This window comes from Brachionichthys hirsutus, chromosome 5 (genome assembly GCF_040956055.1).
Source record: "Brachionichthys hirsutus isolate HB-005 chromosome 5, CSIRO-AGI_Bhir_v1, whole genome shotgun sequence".
NCBI lineage: Eukaryota > Metazoa > Chordata > Actinopteri > Lophiiformes > Brachionichthyidae > Brachionichthys > Brachionichthys hirsutus.
This window is the reverse complement of record NC_090901.1, coordinates 1,416,940-1,436,904: the sequence shown is the minus strand read 5'-3', so window position 1 is coordinate 1,436,904 and position 19,965 is coordinate 1,416,940. Positions and strand designations below refer to the sequence as shown.

The following is a 19,965-nucleotide window of genomic DNA, read 5'->3' as shown; positions in this document are numbered from 1 at the left end:
CACGCTTCCGCTCTGACTTCGTGTTTGTGATCCATTGGTTTGGATATTAAACAAACATTAACTGGATGGATTAATTTTTTTAAATAACATTTTCCACTTTTCTGAATAGTGCGCACACCCGTATTTTAGCGGGCTGCAGTTAAGCTAACATTTACTACGGTAACCTTTCCCCCAAAAAACTTTATTAACAAAAAAATGTATATACCCTCCATAGACTGTGCCAAGGAAAATAGGAAAAGCCGAATGATTACAGGAATCAATTCAAAGAGAGTTTTCGGAATTCAAAAATGTAAGTCCTCTAAACTTGGTAATATCTCTGGCTTTACTTATTCTTAAAAGATCGGCAGTAGCGAGAAGCTAACATCAATCATCAGCTCCGGCAGTAGCGAGAAGCTAACATCAATCATCAGCTCCGGCAGTAGCGAGAAGCTAACGTCAATCATCAGCTTTGCTGTCAGCTGTAAGGAAGTCGGATCGTAGTCGAGTCCCACGTCACGCAGCTCAGCGGCTGTCCCTCCCAGCAACCTACCTTCACTATACCTTTTTTGAAAACATTCACTTTATGAGAGCGATACTTTAAACTACATCACCCCCAAAATGAGGAGACTGAACAAGAAGAAGGCTTTGAGTCTTGTGAAGGAAATGGACGCCTTCCCTAAAGTCCCTGACAGCTACGTGGAGTCTTCAGCGAGCGGCGGGACAGGTACAGAGACCGGCCCGAATCCTGATTCAGTCCATTATGTACACACAGACCGCTCTAATGTCTCCCATGTCCTTAGTGTCCCTGATAGCGTTCACTCTCATTGCTGTCCTTGCCTTCTTGGAATTCTTTGTGTACAGACACACATGGATGAAGTATGAGTATGAAGTGGACAAAGACTACAGCAGGTTGGAGCTAAAAGCCGTTTAATGTGGTTCCAATCTGTCCTTGATGCTTCCTCATCTCCGTCTCTTTGCTTGCAGCAAACTACGGATAAACGTTGACATCACCGTGGCCATGAGATGCCAACGTAAGCACGAGATGGACATTCTATTTAAATGGTGGCAGTGAATACAGAAAACAGTTGTTCGTTCACGTGTGGTAGGAAGCTATTGCGTGATGTTTGAGACGTGTATGCTTGAATGCAGATGTTGGTGCAGATGTGCTGGATCTGGCAGAGACCATTGTTGCCGCTGATGCCCTAAAATATGAAGCAGTGAGTCGAGAATTTCTTTCAGGAAATGAATTGTGTTTTGAAGATATGAGCACAAATTCACTACATTTTGCTCAGACTCGTAACTTAATTTGCGTTTTGTCACATTTTAGGTCAGCTTTGAGCTCTCTTCACAACAGAGGTTGTGGCATATGTAAGTTTTAACTTGTTTTAAAATGATGTCGATGAACTTTGTTATGTCCCGTTGCACGTAGCTTCTTATGCTTGGCTGCAGAATAACGGAAATATGAGGAAATATTAATATGAGAAGAAGAAGAAAAATCAAGGGAATATAGAAAAGGGAACTCTTAAATGAAGGAGGGCAGTCTGCAATATAAACAATGAGCAGCATCAAGGGTAAGGCTGACAGTAGCAGAGGCCTGTAGCCTTCCTTTGAACTAAAGTAGAATTAATGCAAATAAACTGGATGTTTAGATATTTAGAATCATTGTTGCCGTTCCTTTGTACCCGACTTGTCGTTACTGAGTTTCGTCTCGCCATCAGGACACTTCTGCACATCCAGGAGCGGCTGAAAGTCGAGCACTCTCTCCAAGACCTGCTCTTCAAGGCTGCCATTAAAGGAGCTCCTCCTCAAGCTCAAAGGTAATAAATAGATCACCAAGATGAGGTCTTTTCTCTTCGGGATGGAGAGATAGACGATACGAATAGAAAAGGTAACCCCTCATATGTTGAGATAAATAATTCCCTCTGCATTGTGTTGTTCTCTTCCTCCACAGGGGGGACGCTTCCACTTCTCGCAGTGCTTGCCGGATACATGGGCATTTGTTTGTCAACAAAGTGGCAGGAAATTTCCACATCACTGTTGGAAAGTATGTACATGGTGCTAAAAACGGTCCCAATGGTTTACTAAATACTTTATCTTGTGTCCGGAATAGTCTAATAAAGACCGGACGGAGCATGTGTGACTTCTGACCTTTCCCTCCTGCACAGGTCCATCCCACATCCCAGAGGCCACGCCCATCTAGCTGCACTTGTTAGTCATGACAGTGAGTTCATTATCCGTTTCATTATATCCACATGCACGTATAATGTGAAACCCGTGTGTGCATTTGTTTCTCCTCTTAACGGACCAGCTAAATCCGTGATATTAAGCATCCACACTCGTGTGATGCATTTACGTTTCTCATCTCCATTTCTTACAGATTATAACTTTTCTCACCGGATCGACCACCTGTCCTTTGGGGAAGATATTCCTGGTATTATCAGCCCCCTGGACGGCACAGAGAAAGTCTCTGCTAATTGTACGTCTGTTGTTAAATGTCTCCTTTAAAAAACAACTTTTATTTGATATGCGCCATTTCACATTTGTGAAACGTGTTAAAGTATTGTTTCTCGTTATCTTCAGCTAACCACATGTTTCAGTACTTCATCACCATCGTCCCCACCAAACTGAACACCTATAAAGTCTCTGCAGAGACGCATCAGTACTCGGTCACAGAGCAGGTGGGTCTAAAATCTGGCACAAGCTTGTCGTACACCAAACATCAGTGCAGTTCTAAATACTTTCTGTTCCTGTTCTTCTGCAGGACAGAGTTATAAACCATGCTGCAGGCAGCCATGGAGTCTCGGGGATCTTTATGAAATATGACATCAGCTCGTTGATGGTCAAAGTCACGGAGCAGCACATGCCTCTCTGGCAGTTTCTCATCAGACTCTGTGGCATCATCGGAGGCATCTTCACTACCACAGGTGGACGAACGCTCTTACAAATGAAATACGTTTCACAGTATCACCTTTGTCATATTTTTTGTGCCGGTAATGATGTTGTAGTCATTACTGGTACATTTAGATTCATTTTTAGCCCTTGAATGCAACACAATTCCATTGCCCACCAGCTAGTCTTTGATGTCAAAAGCACCTGAATCTGATCTAAAACATACAGTATGAAGTTAATTGGCTAAATGCATGCATTGTAGCAGTGTCAATACCCCAAACCCAATTAATTAGTCATGTGCAATAAGGCTTAACTGTTATTTAATCCAGCAACTAGTAAGAAAATCACATTTGATCATTTAGTCATTTGCTGCTTTTCTGTCTCGTAGGCATGCTCCATGGCGTAATAGGATTCCTGGTCGATATCATTTGCTGTCGTTTCCAAATGGGAGTCTACAGACATCTCAAGGTAAATTTCCCATTTGAATATTGATTTAGGAGAGGCTTAACTGCTATCGCCAAACATATTTCTGTTGTTCTTTTGTAGGAGGCTCCTTTGAATGAACAGGAAAACCGTGAAGCCCCGATTTCCACTCAATGATTTTTCTGCAGTGACAGGAATGAGATGCCGGCAACGTTTACAAGTTTTAATGATGTCCCTCAGAAAAGTGTGACAGTTGATATGATTTATAAAAAAAAAATGGGTGGGGTGTGGATGCAGACTTGACTGTTTATCCACCTACGATGAATAAATCTCCTTAACGGGAAAATGTGGTAAACAGTCTAGGATGTTTAAATTGTTGTACTATGTGTAATGTTTACTTGTGAGCAGCATTTCTTAAATATAATGTACTTTTACAGTTGAGTCATGGATTTATTCATATCTAGTATTGCCCCTGGTGCAGTGTTTTCTAGCGTATGGCTGCAACTATGAAAAAAATCTGAAGAGTCGCACAATACAGAATCGGTAAAATAATTGAAGGAGCAGAAAGCCGAACTTGCAATCCTCTACAAATTACAATATCTATATCTTAAAAGTAAAAGAATCTAGGAAAGATTTTACACCATGTCAAGAGTTTATTTGACAGTATTTCAGAATCTTTCAGTAAACAAGTTTTTTCTTTTAGCAAAATGTAATATCAGTACTGTCGCATTTCATAAAAATAGTTCACGTCTTTGAAACTACAGTAAACCATATTTGTAGGAATACAGCTGTACAAGGTGAAGAGTACACAACACTGACTACACAGGTATATTTGATCTCAATGGGGATTTATGAACGTGTCATCCGTCACAGTTTTCGTTTTCAATAAAGTTTCTGTCTACAAAATCACTCGGCAGGCCACGGGCCGACCTGGACGGAGACGGACGACTGGATGACACATTCTTGACCTTTTCTGCACCTTGACATTTGTATATTACAGCAAATATTCCTACAGCCTAGCTGCATGTTCCCGTGCGTCTTGTTAACATGGTAACCAGTTTATTACGTGAACACAGTCGTATTCAATAGAAACGGCCGCAGCCCATTCGGATCACGCCTACCCGTGTCCCAGTCTACAGGTGCATCGTATGGAGCATCAATAGGCCTGTGATGTTTAGCAGGATTGCATGTGCCATGCTGTATTCAGTTTAATTCTCACAACGCACTGCTTTTTCTTTCTGGGCCTCTGGTTCTCAGAATCTCTGGTAATTCATTTTTAATGTTGACAGAAATGGATGGAGAAATGTGGGATAATGACCTAATCGCTGTTGCCTTGGTTTAACAGCGGCGTGCTGCAACTCTGCCAGCATCGAGACGCTGTGATCAGACATTTCTAATGTTTCCTCCATCACTGGAAGCCTCGGGTTCTGATTCAGGGAACACTGGTACCGCCTGCAACAATGCAAACATAACAAGATTTCTGTACAGGTAGTCACAGCCTGGATGAACACTAAGAGGAGATGTAATGCTACAGGCTACATCGGCTCCCCTTCCACTGCGTGCTGTTAAGCGTCAGGTCAGAAGCAACACCGGCTCAACAGACCGTTGGCGTGCGTGTGCATCGGCACAAAACAGCAGCAGCTCTGCATTGGTTTGGGTAAGGCACCCCGCCCCACCTCATAACCGCCGGCGCCCCCCTCCCTCCACGGATACCCCGCCCTTTCCCACAGTGATGTGGTACACTCAGCACAGTAAAAGGCATAAAAACCGGGAAGTACAGACGGGGTGAAACACAGCTGATGACTGCACGGGGGGGGGGGGGGGGGGGGGGGGTCGTTTTCATTTGTGTACACAACTCAGAACACCCAAATCTCATGAGTACCAACGGGGCAGCTCCACAGGGGTCTCGACCTCTCGGTGACACGCGAGTCCCTGTGTAAGGACTGGGAGGGGGGGGGGGGGGTTATATCCATGCAGACGACCACCGGCGCTCTCAGCAGTCTTTGATATGTAGTTAAAGACGAGGCCGTGGGAATAGTGATCCTAAAATACTGTTGTCTTTTTCCTCTCTCGTTTCTTTACAAAGTACCTAACTACAACACTGCCTCAAAAAAAAACCACCGACGGGTATTTCTGAGATTACCAAATGTACATATTCTTCACATGTTTACATTTACAGTATATGATATATCGGTAGGCATATGAGAGCTAACATGTCAGCTTAACAAGGCTGCCACTGGGATCAGTGCCGTGTCCTCCAGGCCTTCAGTCTCCTTCCTCCCGCTGCACAAAGACGGATCAAAAGTAAATCTCCCATCTGAGGTCACATTGCACGAACCAATCTCAGCCGGAAAAGGTCAAGCAGTTAAAGGTACGTGAAAGCGCGGCTCCACTCGTCTCCGGCTGTGACTCTAAAACGCCTACAGTCTCCATCAGCTTTATACTATATGTTAAAATAGCTGTGAAAGTTACTCTGTATTTAAGGTGGTGGGTGTATAATAATTCTCTTATAAGAACAAATAAATGATCATAGAATAAAACAGTACAGAAAAGGAGGGCCGGGGAGATTTAGTGAGAAGAACAAGCAAGATCCTTTCTACCGGCTTACTGTGGAGGTCCAAGACCTCAGGGTACCCGGGAGTTTGTCAGACCCAGGGACATTCCAGGGCCCGGGGGAGGCGGCTGTGCTCCTTGCTGGGGGATCTTCCATGGTTCTAGAGGGGCAGCAAGGCCCACTGTGGCCACGGGTCATTTCTTCTTTGGGGATCAGACCTCTGGACACCAGCGTCTCCTGGAGGCTGTCGTGCCCATCTCCACTGCCTAGCGGGGCTCCATTTAAATTCACACTGACATATGGGTCCCAGGGCCAAACTGTTCTCGTCGCCTGTGTGTGCAGGCCCTTCCTCTCACAGCAGGGGGAGCCTTGCTCCCCCGCCCTCTCTCTTCTCTCAACAGGCCTCCCCAGGACAGCTTTGGGAGGCAAAGACCGGGGCTGTCTGTCTCCTGGTCCACACTCTCCCTCTCCAGTCCCCTGGTGGATTCCCTGCCCCCTAATGACGCATTTCTGTTGGGTGGACCTGCCACCCGTAGCCCCTCTAATGGAGCCGTTATCTGCCAGCTGCGGAACTTTGTCTGTGGCCTCTAGAGGGAGCTGATGAGGAGAGTCTGGGGCTGAGGCTGGATGGGATGAGAGCAACTGATTTGGGTGGGGCTCGAGGGTCACTTCCTGCAGGGCAGAGTGGGCTGCAAAAAGGGGATCCCAGGGGCCGGCGCAGTCTGACAAGAGAGAATGAGACAGGTTCAGGTATGCTGAGATAAAGGCGTGGCACAAACCAGCATGCACAAGCCGAGAGAGAGAGAGAGGTCAAAGGTAGAGATAGAAGGATAGACGTGCACAAACATAAATCAGCACCACAGTCATACATAATACAATCCCAACGAGCATGCAAATGTGTCGCCTCTAAGTCGACATATTCCCCCACAATTCTTATCGACACGTTTAAAAGCCGACGCAGCACAGGAGCCATCGAGAGCCTGAAACCAGCTAATGTAGCAGACAGACTGATCCCGAGTGCAACGACAGTCGGCTTCACAGCCCTCTTCAGCCACACGGCAAACCAAGCATGTACACGCACAGCCACAGCGCAGAAAAGCATGCCAACAATACCACACGTATATTAATCAGTATGGAAAGAGGCATGCAGCGTCTTCTTTTTTTACAAACCGTGTCTTTAGAGTGGCCCATTAGGAAGAAATAGGGGGAGCTTAGTGTGTCACCTTTCATGCACATGGACAGGTTGGAGGGAACCATTCCTGAGGGAAGGCAAGTAAAGGCCTATAGCAATGATTAGGTTTAAAGCAGAGGGGTTACAAGACATGAGCGCTAAGGAACAGCTTGTTATTCTACTGTCTGGTTTTCACATGGCGACATTTAATTCAGAAGAAAGGGCTGAAAACTGCAGTAAAACGCACGCCAATACGTTACGTTGAGCTCGAAGGCGAAAAGCAGATCGGGTCAGAGACGAGGAGAACGAGAGGGTAAAGCTGGACGTGGAGAAACTGTGTGCCATGGAAACCCACCATATTCTGGGACCTGTCCTGTACCTCTCTTTAGCAGGAGCCTGACACGCCGGCCCCCAGCCTTGATGAGTTCAATGGCGCGGGCGTGAGACATGTCCCGAGTGCTGTCCCCGTTAATCTCTATGATCTGGTCCCCGACCTGGAGGAGGCACACGTAGACTCACCTTTAAACTACTCTTCCCCATGAAGAAGATGAAGCAGAGAATTAAAATAAAGGTCCGTCTCAACAACAGATGTAGTGAAAGGTAAAAATACATGCTTGTGTACCGTGAAGCTAGATTAAAGTGGAATCGTCTCCCACATAGTTTTTAATTTCTCCATGCAGGACATCTCACCCTCATCCTTCCGTTGCGTATCGCAGGACCGTCCTCGGCCAGGCGCAGCACAAATAGGTCCATCTTGTACTCTCGGCCCCCGCGGATACTGAAGCCAAAGCCCTTCGCGCTTTTCTCCAGTTCCACCGTGAAGTAATCAAAGTCCTGCAAAAAAAAAAAAATAGAGAAAAGATTTGCAACAAATCCAATGCAAGCTAATATTTAAAGGCTTGCTGGTCCGGATGTACCTGTGGCCTGAAATCCGCAGGGATCCCGAGAGGGAACTGTGCAGCTGCAGGGTGCGGCCTGAAGTCCAGGAGACCCGGCGGGTGTCGGTAGTCCAGCGGCGGAGGCTGGCGATAGTCGGTAACTGGCGGGTGACGGTAGTCGACTGGAGGCTGCCTGTAATCAGTGAACGGAGGGTGACGGAAGTCAGGTTTTACATCCTGTCTTGCTTTGACCTCTGACCTGCGAGGAGAGAAAAAGCAGTTTGTTTCATTGAGATAGAAAGAAAGAGCATCGCTTTGAAAAAGCATCAGTGGAGGGGCTCCAAATGGTGCACACGACCGCACATGAGAGTGGGTAACGTGCCTAATGTTCAGATCTGTGGATAAAGTTCCACACGAAGGAAAAGAACGAGGATTTACAGGATGTGCAGCAGAACTAGCTCGCCGCATCACTCTTTAAACATTGATCACTTTGCTATTTGTAAAATGGGCTTAAATCCACAGCTCTGGGAAGTGCTACTCTCAGTGCCTTGAACTGAAACTCACCCATCCACACACACACACACACACACACACACACACACACACACACACACACACTCTCTCTCTTGGCCTGATCGCTGGCTTATTGCATTATAGAGGAGATACCTTCGGGTAAATTATTCAATGCAAGAGCTAAATGTGTGTTAGAAAGCAGCTCGACGCCGAGTCTGTCAGGGAGGGACGTTATCTGCAGTCGTAGGTTCTTCTCCTCACTCCTTGTCCAATCACATTCAGAACAGTTCACTAAAAACAGGACAGTCCGTCTCAGGGATGCTTTACCTGCCGTCATGGAGGTAGAGGTGTGGAGGAAGGCCAGCGGGTTGGGTGACTGGACTCTGCTGGGGTCCAGCTGGTGTGGGCTGGGGCGCTGCTGGTGCTGGAGGGCCAGTCACCGTTTGGCTAGTCTGAGCTGGTGTCAGGCCAAGCTGGGCAGACACTTGACCCGTCTGAGGGGCCGTTTGGCCGGGCTGACTGCCTCCTTGACCCGACTGGGCTACGGGGCTGGGCTGCATTTGGGGGCTATGCTTCTGGGTCATGGGGCTCTGCTTCTCTGAGCATGGGCCCGAATGGGAGCCTGTGCAGAACAGAAGGCGAGACATGATTTCAGCTGTGTGGAAAGAGTCAGAGGGTCTGAAGAGCGCTGGCTTAGAACAAAATGAAAGAGTCTCAGGATGCACTCTACTGCTGGAAATACCGAACTTGGAAAGGACTTGCTGCTCAATGCTAGGAGACGCTGAAAGGTGTCCGTGCTATTAAATAAAACGGCACAGATTTATCAGGTTATATACATTAGTTCACACATAGCATGATATACACAGTATATATACTGTGTATATATACCGTCTCTGGCCTACATAAAAACAAACCCATCTAACGTCATATATTCAGGACTTTAGTTATGGATAAGGAAAAAAACTACAATTATGTGATTACTGTTTATTTTATCAATTAAATTAAATATAATTTCAGGACATATTCTCATACCCACTGTTAAAAGAATGTTTGTCCCACCTCTGAATCTGATCTGATTTCAAATCAAGCACTTACCTTCTTCTGGTATTATGTGCAGTGTGACTGTCAGACCAGCATCTTTAATGAGCTTGACAATGTCTGCATGTGGCATACTGACGATGGACTGTCCGTTCACAGCCAGGATCCGGTCTCCCACCTTCAGTTTCCCGCATCGGTCCGCAGGGCTGCCCTCGATGATACGACCTATTTTATGGGGCACAGCTGGAAACAGGCAAAGCAATTTTAGTAAAAGGTGTCTCAACACACCGATAAATGGAGAGAATAACATTTGAAATTGTTGTACAGGATAAGCATCCCCCCCCGACATTCTGAAAATTGAAGCCAAGATTGCCACAAAGGGCTGATTTCCTGCCAGTAGGTGGCGTAACGACAAACGACTGGAGACTGGCGGGACGCCTCCAAAATAGAAGACAAAACATTGCACCTAAAGCCTCCATGAAGAAGCGACTCACTGATGACCGCGGCGTTCTCCGGCCTGTTGAGAGAGCTGATGATGACGAAGCCGAAGCCCTCGTTCTCTTTGCGGTGGATGACCACGTCACTGGTACGCAGGGCGGATCCCTCTGGAAGAGAGGCGGCAGCGGGGCCGGCGCCCACCGGCGGCCCCGCAGCAGAGGCCGCGTCGCTGCGGGGGGAGCTGTGCTGCGTCGACACGGAGCCGGGGCTGCGGCCGTTCACAGGACACGGCTCACCTGAAATCAGCAACATGAAAAGCCCGAGATGAAGGAAGGATCTCTGCTGCTGGCAGGAAACCTCGGTCGCGTTGTTACAGTACGTGTATCTACCACTGAAAACATGCAGAGGAAGTACGTTCATGCGGTTTTATACTTTGATGCTACCGTGAAAACACAGAAACATGCGTTCTCACCGGGCGCCAGCACTCGCCTTCGTACAGTCAAGCTGACTTGTCCGTTGCGAGCAGCGGCGTGCATCAGGTCGATGACGTATTTGTGAGGTTTCCCAGCAACCACATTTTTATCCACAGAAATCAGCTCATCTCCAGGTTGAAGCCGGCCGTCACGCTCAGCGGGGGTGTTCTCTATTATAGCACCGATAACAATCTGTTCAAAGACAATCGGCATTAGCAGCAGACACGGGAGCGAGCGGGTGAAACGGTGGAATCGAGCAGGAGCCACGTCGTCCAGGCGGTAAAATGTGTGCTGAAATTATTCCTCCTATTTCCCAACACATTGTTTGCTGCTTTACACAAGTGAGCGAGGCGTTACATCAGTGTGGAAGGCACAGAGCAGTTAGAGAGAGAGTGTGTGTGTGTGTGTGTGTGAGAACGGTGTGTATGACGTTAATATGCTGATGGACCAGCCCGTCCCATACGAGCCTTGTCACGGGCGTCCGGACTCACAGCCTGCACGGCCTCGTCTCCCCCCAGGATGCGGAAGCCGAACCCAGTTTTCTCCCGCAGCAGGTGAACCTCGACCTCTTCATATTCTGAACCTGATATACAAACGCAGATGCTGGAGCTCCACTCTTCTATTTGAAACCGTAACATGTGCGATTTCGATGTCAACATTCCTGGGAAAACCAAAAGTGTGAACACTCACGGCGGCTCTCGTAGATAGCCCTCGATTTCTCATAAAGGTCGTAGGGGTCAGGCTTGTTCAGATCGAACCCCTCGCTGGAGTCGGGCACAGACGTCCGGTGCTGTGGCCGGTTTGGGAAGGCTGCCCCTGGGGGCAAACCTGGGCCAGCCAGGTTGGCTTGCGGGCTTCCATGTGGGTCCCACTGGGTCGGAAACTACAAGACATGAGGCAGAAACAGACCCGTCAAACGAGCAGTCCAGGCGGCAGCCTGAGCATTTGGTTTTCCATGTTTGTGTAATATTTTGTTGAGTGTGAGCAGCACAATAAAAGGTGTTTGCTTCATTCGAATGAGGCAACACAAGCGCGTTGGTGTTTTGGTAGGAAATGCTTTTGGGTTTTGCTAACTCTGTCAAAAAGAGCAATAATACTAATAATAATTTAGGCGTAATACTCAAAATAAGAAGTCCCCAAACCGCAGATGGTTTATTCCAGTACCTGCAATGATCCCAAATCCCTCGAGGTTGTGAGGGAATCATCACAGCCTCTTTTTAAACAGAGAAAAGGATTAATTATTCTGGATGATTTCCTGGAGATATATTCTCCACGGCGAGGCGTTATCATGCATCTTTATGATTGGCCAGCTGCTAAAGAGCCATGTGTTGTGAATGGTGGCGACTCCGATGCACTTCAAGAGAAGCGATTCCATGTGTCAGATTATTTTGTCTGAAACCATGAAAGCTGGCAGAGTTTAGTGAGAGGAGTCGCCGGCATAGATTTGTGGAGCTTTTCCTCAGCTAGACGTGTGAGAATTGATGTGGTCGGACCAATGAGCAGGTCAGAACCGGACGAGGCATTTCACAATAAAGTAAACGCCGGGCGACGACACATCGATCCTTCGCTCAACAAACAAATGCAGTTTAGAGAAGCAACATTTTCCCTTCTTTTATTCCCCCTCACAGCCAAACACATTTGGTTCAATCATCGCACCTGTATGGAGGCCTTCCATGGCGAGCCGTGGCCTGAGGCAGAAAGAGAAAACACAGTTAACAAATAACAGACTCCGACTGAATACATAAGAACACTTATTGCCAAGCCTTTAAGCAAAGGGTTGGAAATACGGATACAAGCATTAAACTCTCTTAATGCGTGGAACGTTGGCTGAGTTCATGTCTCCCCGTTTCGACTGCCTCCTCCTGAGCAGGTTTGGTTGTTGCATTTGTTTTCAGTATAATTGCATCATTAGCCGCAGGCAAACGCACACAGCTCTGTGTGAGTGTGTATGTGGGACGCAGGGAGGCATCGCATGAACGCCGCTCCTCCACGGCGGAGTCAACGACATACGGAACATCGCCGCTGCAGAGACCCAGATACATACATTTAGACAAAAACACTCGTCAATCACAACCGGCCTCCTGCAGAACCGCTGATTAATCCCTTTATGAACAAAAAACAAACTCATTAGAGCATTCAATTTATGATATTCTCAGAGAAGCACTGGATGGAATATATTTATGAAATTACTCAACTACCAGAACACTTAGCAGCAGAACACAATAGCAGAGCCTTCAAAATCAGTGAGGGGGGGGGGGGGGGGGGTGGTAAAACAATAGATCGCTGACAGTTCATGGGAAGACTAAATGAACTCTGGAATTTATTTCTGCCAATCCTTATGCTTTTATCATTTATTCTCCACTCACCCAATTCAAGAATCATTCCTGTGCTTTTATTTAAAAAGAAAATAACTCGACCGCACTCCGAGCCTGCAAGGCGGCCGTTTCCCCAAAATGTCCTTTGAAGCTCGCTTCTTGGTGCCATTTGTGGTCGCAGTTCAGTGTCCCTCTGGAACACCATCCCTTTTCTAAACGCCTCCACAATGGAGCTCACCTCCACGGGAGCCCGGCGCCTTATGGCTCGGAAAACGGCAGGCGCAGGTGTTCTTCACTAATCGCTGCGATGAACACCTTGGTCAGGCAGCAAATTATGAATGATGAACATTATGGGCCTTAAAGTGGAAATGATCCTGAACATTGCACAAATCTAATGGACTGCCCCCCCCCTTGGGCCAATACCATTAATAAATAAACCCAATCCACTTATAAATGAAGTGATCCTGACAGACGAAAACACAACCTCCTTGTCTGAGTTGATCCCCGTGTCCTTCCTGTCTGTGAGCGTAGAGGACAGAAGTCTATAAGAGGACGTGGTCGGCGCTGTCCGTGGTGCTGAACCGGGGTAAGACGCTCTGGACGATGTTCAGATCGTCCCGATTGGCCTGTGTTGCCCGACACCCTTTTCACGCTCAGTGGAGCTCTGGCAGAGTTCCCACACCACAGCAGCCAGACACACAAAAGACAGACACGCACTCGTCTGGATTACACGGAGCTCCAATGCGCTCAGTCACATGGGAAAAACGAATCCCTTGGGAAAAACTACAATTAAAAACATTTTGCCCATCTGACTGTGAAGGACATTGTCCTTTCTTTCTTGCAGACCAGAGACACTGTCAGTCAGAGAGTGGTGCGTCAGGCTGAGAGTCCCTGTGGGGCTGTTGTCTTGAATTGTTTGATAGAAACCGGTGAGTTTGAAGGAGGTAATGACATCTCTGGGAAGAGGGAGGTCACGTTTCACATTCATCTCAGCAACGAACAGGATAGCTGCTGCAAGCTTTGTGTGTGTGTGTGTGTGTGTGTGTGTGTGTGTGTGTGTATTGATGCACTGATGTGTGTAGGGTGATGTCAGGTGCGTGTTTAAGTTCAGCATCCTCTTTCGATAGCAAGTCCGACAGTGAAACTTACATGCAAGTCTCTGCAAAGGTTAACCAGCAGATGGCAGATGCTGGCTCTGCCCGGTCAGGAGATGCTCCACCTGATCTCAGCTGTGTGTGTGTGTGTGTGTGTGTGTGTCATAGGCACACAGGTTTTCTCTTTCAGCTAAAAACATCTCTGCACGTAAAGTGGAATCTATTGCCTGCGAGCAACATGCAGCACACAATCAATTCACTTGGAACCGGCAAAGGTTAATCAATACAGCACCAATAACGGTTAATGATGAATGTAAGACTGGAGACGGCTGGACCGGTATCGGATCAGAACATTACCTCACGGGAGCTCGGGCAGATGTTATAATAATGCAAGTCAGCAACAAACGTGTCTGTCACAACTCAATGAATTAATCTCCTGACACGGATTCATTTCCAATCGAACACGCCATGAGAACCGAGCGATGCAAAGAGGAGTGCGCCTATAATTCCTTTTTATGGTTCCGTCATCATCCCAGAAACAATGCAGATGAACTCTTCACTACCGGCGATCTATCGCTCAAAAACAGACGGAATGACTAAAGGAGGACAAAAACACAAACGGCAAAGCTGCCCGGCGACAGATCGGAGCCCGGTGACCTTAAATCAAACGGCGAGACTGTTTGATTTAGTTTGTTTGGAAGCTCAGGAGTCGGAGCAGCCACCGGTAATTATTAAGTCAAATGTTGACCCTGCGACCAGAATATCATTTAGAGAATCAGCATGAGAGCATGTTTAAACAAACAACGCTTTCAACCATGCAGTTTCGTTTCCTAGCGGACACAGACCGAGGGCGTGCGACCAGCTCCTCCCGTCACTTCAAGAGGAAGGTGAAGAATAAATATGAGGTGTCGTGGAGCAGCAGGGATGTGACATGTGACGGGCACTGTGGATCAATAATAGCCTTGCATTCTTTATCTTATTTCACAGACATCCATCAATAAAATCAGTCAAAGCGTGAGCGGAAGGAGAAACATGGTGCCATTGAGGGTCCCTCAGCCTCACGCAGGACGGCGGGAGGGCGACACTCAGACATGAAAGGGCAGACGGAGGAGTCATCTTTGTGGTTTAGTCCTCCTTCCTCAACGAGGGGCGGTTCTAAAGTCATCCATGTTTGTTTTCTCTTTGTCTAGCTGTCTGCACTGCAACACATCTTACGTTTATAGTTATGTCCTATTTGAGTGCTTCCTATTTTCTCTTTGCCATAATGGACCTTAAACCAACATCACATAAATATTGACAATTTTAAGAACCTGAAGTCAAAAGCTGTTTGCATAAATGAACCATGATCATTTCAGCGAGTCAAATTAAAGCTAAATCGCACCAACCTGCTGGATGAAACTCTTCGTCCTGATTCCTGTCCAAAGCAGTTTATAATAAAACAACTGCATGAGGGCCCCCCCCAGTGGTCACACCATCGCCTCCTACAGAAGAACGCTACCGCTACACTCCACCTCTCGATCCAACTGTCCAATGCATTTCATATTTGATTAGCTTTTCATTAGTGGCGTGTTTTCGTTGCCTTGTTTCAGAGAATCATTTGAAAGATGAAGATGAAAACGACAACTGAAGAACGCTGGCGTGACACAAGGAAGACATCCGTGGGCATCATCTTTGATCTTTAACACTCCTCTATGAGGCAGCGCATACGAAATACACTAAAATAACATTGTTGATCCTTTCTGCTCTTGCAATCATCTAATTTCCTAAAAGTAAAAATCCAATAAACCATCCCAGTATAGACCAATAACAATTTAGGAAGAACCTCTTATCATTTCAATAAATGCAACAAACATTTATACACTTATTGCAAAGTTATTCTTCAAGCTCCTAAATGTTTTAATATTCCAAGAATAACATCTAATTCAGAGACTTGAATGAACTCCAACGAGGCAGGCGATGCGAAACTAAAAATAAAAGAGCTCTCAAAATAATCTCAATCAAAGCACCTTCGTGAAGCGGCCATGTTTGTGCAGCCAACACATCTTCATCTGTTGATTCTACTGGACCCGCCTTAATCTTTGCTAAAATCGATCTTGGCTTTTGAAAAGCACCAAACTATCAAACCACACTAATTGTATTTGAATACAATTCCAAATCAATGTTCCTGCCATATATATATAAAAAAGTACTATCAGCATCATATCGGGTTTGTTTGGGATTGTTAATAAACCTCTTTTATATATATATATAGACTGACTGTAATAAGAAATAAACGTTAATAGCAAGAGAAACACGCCTCCCACCTGCTCTTTGTATGAGGAGCGTCGCCTCAGCGCCGACGGGACACTCCTTGAGCATTTCAACCACTCTTCCATGTCCGGCTGCAGCCACGGGCTGCTGGTTCACCTCCAGGATCAGGTCTCCCTCGATCAGCCCCGATGCTCCCTGTGAGCCCGGCTCCAGGACCTGGATCGCAGCAACACAACACACCCACTGTGAAAACGTAGCATTCACAAGCACTCAACTAACAAACTTTCATCGGACCTGCAATTGGCTTATTTTATAATTGGCCCCTAAATTAACATTTGTCTACAAATCAACCAGTGACATGAGATTATCATATGTTTACAAAATAAAGCCCAGTAGACCATCAAGCAGGTCTGATCCCTGTCGTTTCAGGATCGTTCCTGGTCTACCGTACGAGTAGCGAGATCACCTTTACCTGCTTCACGCGCTGACCAGTGGGGCTGTCGGCAATTGTGAACCCAAATCCCTCCGCCCCTTTCACCATAGTAACCGTCAGAAGCTCCGACCCTTGTGCCGCTGCCCCGGCGGTGCCCGCCGTTCCCGAGGAGGCCATGGACACGTTATCATCGTGGGGTGTGAGTGCTGAGGCGGACCCGGGCGTGGTCGGGGGCAGGGACGAGCCATCCAGATGCGTGTCCCCGGGGTGGGGGGCGCCAGCCTGGGCCAGAGGATGAGCCGGCAGCTGCGAGCTCAGCGACAGATACTCCAGGTAGGGGTCGTAGCTGCTGCGCCCGTTCACCACCAGGGGGCGGTGCTCCAGGCCGATGGGCGTCAGGGAGGCGTTCGCTGCACCACTCGGGTCCTCGGGGTCAAAGGGCAGCGGGTAGCCTCTGCAGAGCACGAGCGTGACGCTCTGACCGATCGGAACGGACTGGAAAAGCTTGACGACATCAGCGTGCGTGGTGCCGAGCACACAGATGTCATTAATGTAGACGATGACATCACCTGGGGGGGGGGGGGGACACACACACACAACAGCTTCAGTCACACTCACGCCACAGCCTTTCACACGTTAGACAGCATGACCTGGCGAAGGCGGCGAACAGAAACTGTAAACATCAGCAGCATCAGGACACACTGCAGAAAGCGGGGGGGCAGACAGGGGGGGGGGCAGACAGGCTCTGTGTAAACGGCAACACCTGATGCAACCGATCCAAGAACGTCGGGACGATGAACTAGGATGTGATCATTTCCTTTGATCCTTTGAAATCATCAGAGTCGAAACTCCGGTGGGATTCATCCCGACGCCTCCTGCAGACTCCTGTGACGAAGGCAAACAACGCGCACCGCTGCTCATCCCGTGCGAGCGCTACACTGTCATCCAATTTCCCCACAGCATGAATTTTATGTCCACCTCAGTTACGACTTCACAAATCCAGCAGTGGAGCCGTCTCTGCTGCAGCCGAACAAGTGGGAAGAGTTAGAGTTTCAGCGCCGTGACAAATTCAGCTGCCGAAGATCATCTGCTTCACTCTTCCCATGGTGCTCTCTGTCACACGCACACGCACACGCACACACACACACACACTCTAATAAACACACACCTTACGTGCATATACTGCATACGCACTGTCCCCGAGCGCTACGGCGGATAACTCAAATAGGGGAACGCCTTAGTTTGAATGTGAGCAGCTCAGGCAAAGTCACTGAGGAGCAGGATGGAGAGAGAGAATCCAGGCCGAAGAGAGAGGGAAAGGGCGGACAGACCCGAATACAAGGATGAAGAGGGAATAAATAGAGAGGCAGAAAGAGAAACGGGATGAAAATGTGCTCGGGCTGAAAGCACAGAAGTGTCAGACGGCGCGGTTAGATAAGGAGGCATCATAAAAGGAAGCTGGAGAGACAGAGAGAGACAGAGATGAAAGGAAAAAAGATGGAGTACCGATATGGAGAAAATGATAGTGACATAGAAGCAGTGCGCCGGAGCTGAGAGCAGGAATGAGGATTCCCAGCTACAGAACGAACCGTTGAGGAACCAGCCGGCGCGCTGCAGCTTTACGATCAGGCATGAAGCAACTTTTACTTCTGGAAGACACACAATCAATCTCTGTAGCCCCGAGGGCCGCGAGAAGCGGCCTGTGGAACAGTCGCTCATCGTGCGACTCTGTTAACGGACGCTTTCACTCTGAACGACACACAATAAACCACCGAGGAGGGAATCGGCGTCTGTGAAACGAACAGACGAATCTTAACCCGCCACACTCGACCTGTCCAACCACCAAGTCAGGCATGACTGATTGCTGCTTCTGTGCCTCTGCTTTTAGGAATTAAGCACATTTTCAGTGGCCCGACATACCTCTGCATGATCGCTATTTGAAAATGCCATGACAACAGGTGTTGGTACCGCGCCTGTAGTCCTGCAGTAAAAGCGAAAATGAATCTCCTAATGAGTAGCTGTTGTGTGCTGGCGCCACTTACGGCCAATCAAATCAGTTCCTCTCGCTCTCACTAGAAGCAGAGTATTATAATCAGGAGTTTAAGTGGGAATATTCAGTGCAAAGAGTCAGACTGGGTCCAGCAGAAAAAAAATATCATTTAAGGAATGACGAAATCAAACCTGTGAGCAAAACGTGTCACACGACGCTGGAATAACATGATCAGGTGCCAAAAGACCTGCTCAACCAGCCGTTCAGCCTGAACACACATTACCTGTGTCCATCTTCCCGTCCTGGGCGGCAGGCCCGTCCGGTATTACACTCTTCACCTGCAGGAACTCGTCAGGCTCATCACCGCCGATAATTGTGAAGCCAAATCCCATATTGCTCTTCTGCAGGGCTGTTGACAGGAAGTTGCCCTTCAACTGAGTCGGGTCCCTCGTGAACAGCGGCTTCTCTGTTGGGGGAGGAAGCGGATATTTCTGACATCCTTCATAATAAGAGATACGTTTCATTTCACTGAATTAACCCATTGCACATATTAACACAGAAAAACACTAATAAAATGTACATTTCTCTTAATTCTTGACATTATACTTGTAGAAATTTAGATCCAACTCAGATGACACAGGACAGTGTTCCCTGGTCTGACACGTTATCATCCTCTGCATGCCTGGATTATCCCGCAATGAGCCTCAGGGTGAGCATGGTCAGATTCCTGCACAAATAATCTTGTGCATTACGACTTCGTCCATGAGTCATAAAATTCATTCTACGAAATGGATTAGGTAAACTTTAATATATATAAAACACATAAGGGGGTCTTGATGGAACTAATAGCAGGGCTACGCTCCATGCATATCCTTTCTGCATGTTAATATTTTTAGTAGTACACACATAAGGAGCATTCACTGCGTACCTCTGTATATCGTGGGCAGTGGGAGAGTGGAGAGTCCCTGGCTCTGCATCTGTCTCTGCTGCTCCAGGCGTCTCTTGGCTTCTAGGACCGGGTTCTCAAACTGAGTCCTTCGATTAATGTGACTGAAAATACAATAAATGTTTACAAATAATTGGAAAGGAGTAACCAATAGCCTAAAGCCAAAAATAGCAATGCCACACACTGCAGTTTTTCATTTTCACAAATATTTCAGTGGGTAAAATCCTTCAAACACATTCACACCCCACAGAGCAATATTTATCTCCCTGATGGGAGAAAGCGTTGCGGCATTCTATCCCACCGAGAATCAACAGCACTGCATCGATTTACTGACGGATACTGCATTACCAGGACAGTATTTGCTCTTACAGAGTACTGCATCTGAAATAGTGGGCAGCTGCACAACCCGAGCCCTTCAAATGAACCAGTCAGATGAAGAAACGTATACAATGTGCACACCCTCAATGGCAAATCAAAAGAGATGCATGCAAAATGTAAATATCACAAGGAGAAACTGCTCATCATTAATTCATGTGTGAAAAGGAGGCTGTATGTGATGCAAGACATCTGGACAGAAACTG

At 47.3% G+C, this 19,965-nt stretch overlaps 2 protein-coding genes across 2 annotated transcripts in view; one reads left to right on the top strand and one right to left on the bottom strand.

The window, feature by feature from the left end:
• Nucleotides 1-247: 247 nt before the first annotated feature.
• On the top strand, nucleotides 248-3,719 carry ergic2 (ERGIC and golgi 2). Its single transcript, XM_068739498.1, has 13 exons — nucleotides 248-703; nucleotides 780-888; nucleotides 964-1,010; nucleotides 1,129-1,196; nucleotides 1,307-1,347; nucleotides 1,698-1,796; nucleotides 1,931-2,023; nucleotides 2,145-2,200; nucleotides 2,357-2,455; nucleotides 2,560-2,657; nucleotides 2,741-2,903; nucleotides 3,257-3,336; nucleotides 3,415-3,719. The coding sequence occupies exons 1-13, from the start codon at nucleotides 598-600 to the stop codon at nucleotides 3,466-3,468; spliced, it is 1,113 nt and encodes a 370-aa protein (XP_068595599.1). The 5' UTR covers nucleotides 248-597; the 3' UTR covers nucleotides 3,469-3,719.
• Nucleotides 3,720-5,887: 2,168 nt separating this feature from the next.
• Nucleotides 5,888-19,965, bottom strand: part of magi2b (membrane associated guanylate kinase, WW and PDZ domain containing 2b) — a 40,452-nt gene continuing 26,374 nt past the window's right edge. The window contains exons 8-22 of the mRNA XM_068739840.1: nucleotides 19,367-19,488; nucleotides 18,722-18,904; nucleotides 16,488-17,017; nucleotides 16,060-16,231; nucleotides 12,013-12,044; nucleotides 11,047-11,239; nucleotides 10,824-10,939; nucleotides 10,356-10,548; nucleotides 9,940-10,179; nucleotides 9,503-9,688; nucleotides 8,735-9,029; nucleotides 7,934-8,153; nucleotides 7,707-7,850; nucleotides 7,372-7,510; nucleotides 5,888-6,567 (exon numbers count right to left, since the gene is read on the bottom strand). Coding sequence (XP_068595941.1) covers nucleotides 5,888-6,567; nucleotides 7,372-7,510; nucleotides 7,707-7,850; nucleotides 7,934-8,153; nucleotides 8,735-9,029; nucleotides 9,503-9,688; nucleotides 9,940-10,179; nucleotides 10,356-10,548; nucleotides 10,824-10,939; nucleotides 11,047-11,239; nucleotides 12,013-12,044; nucleotides 16,060-16,231; nucleotides 16,488-17,017; nucleotides 18,722-18,904; nucleotides 19,367-19,488 — 3,445 coding nt within the window. The remainder of the gene's footprint in view (nucleotides 6,568-7,371; nucleotides 7,511-7,706; nucleotides 7,851-7,933; nucleotides 8,154-8,734; nucleotides 9,030-9,502; nucleotides 9,689-9,939; nucleotides 10,180-10,355; nucleotides 10,549-10,823; nucleotides 10,940-11,046; nucleotides 11,240-12,012; nucleotides 12,045-16,059; nucleotides 16,232-16,487; nucleotides 17,018-18,721; nucleotides 18,905-19,366; nucleotides 19,489-19,965) is intronic.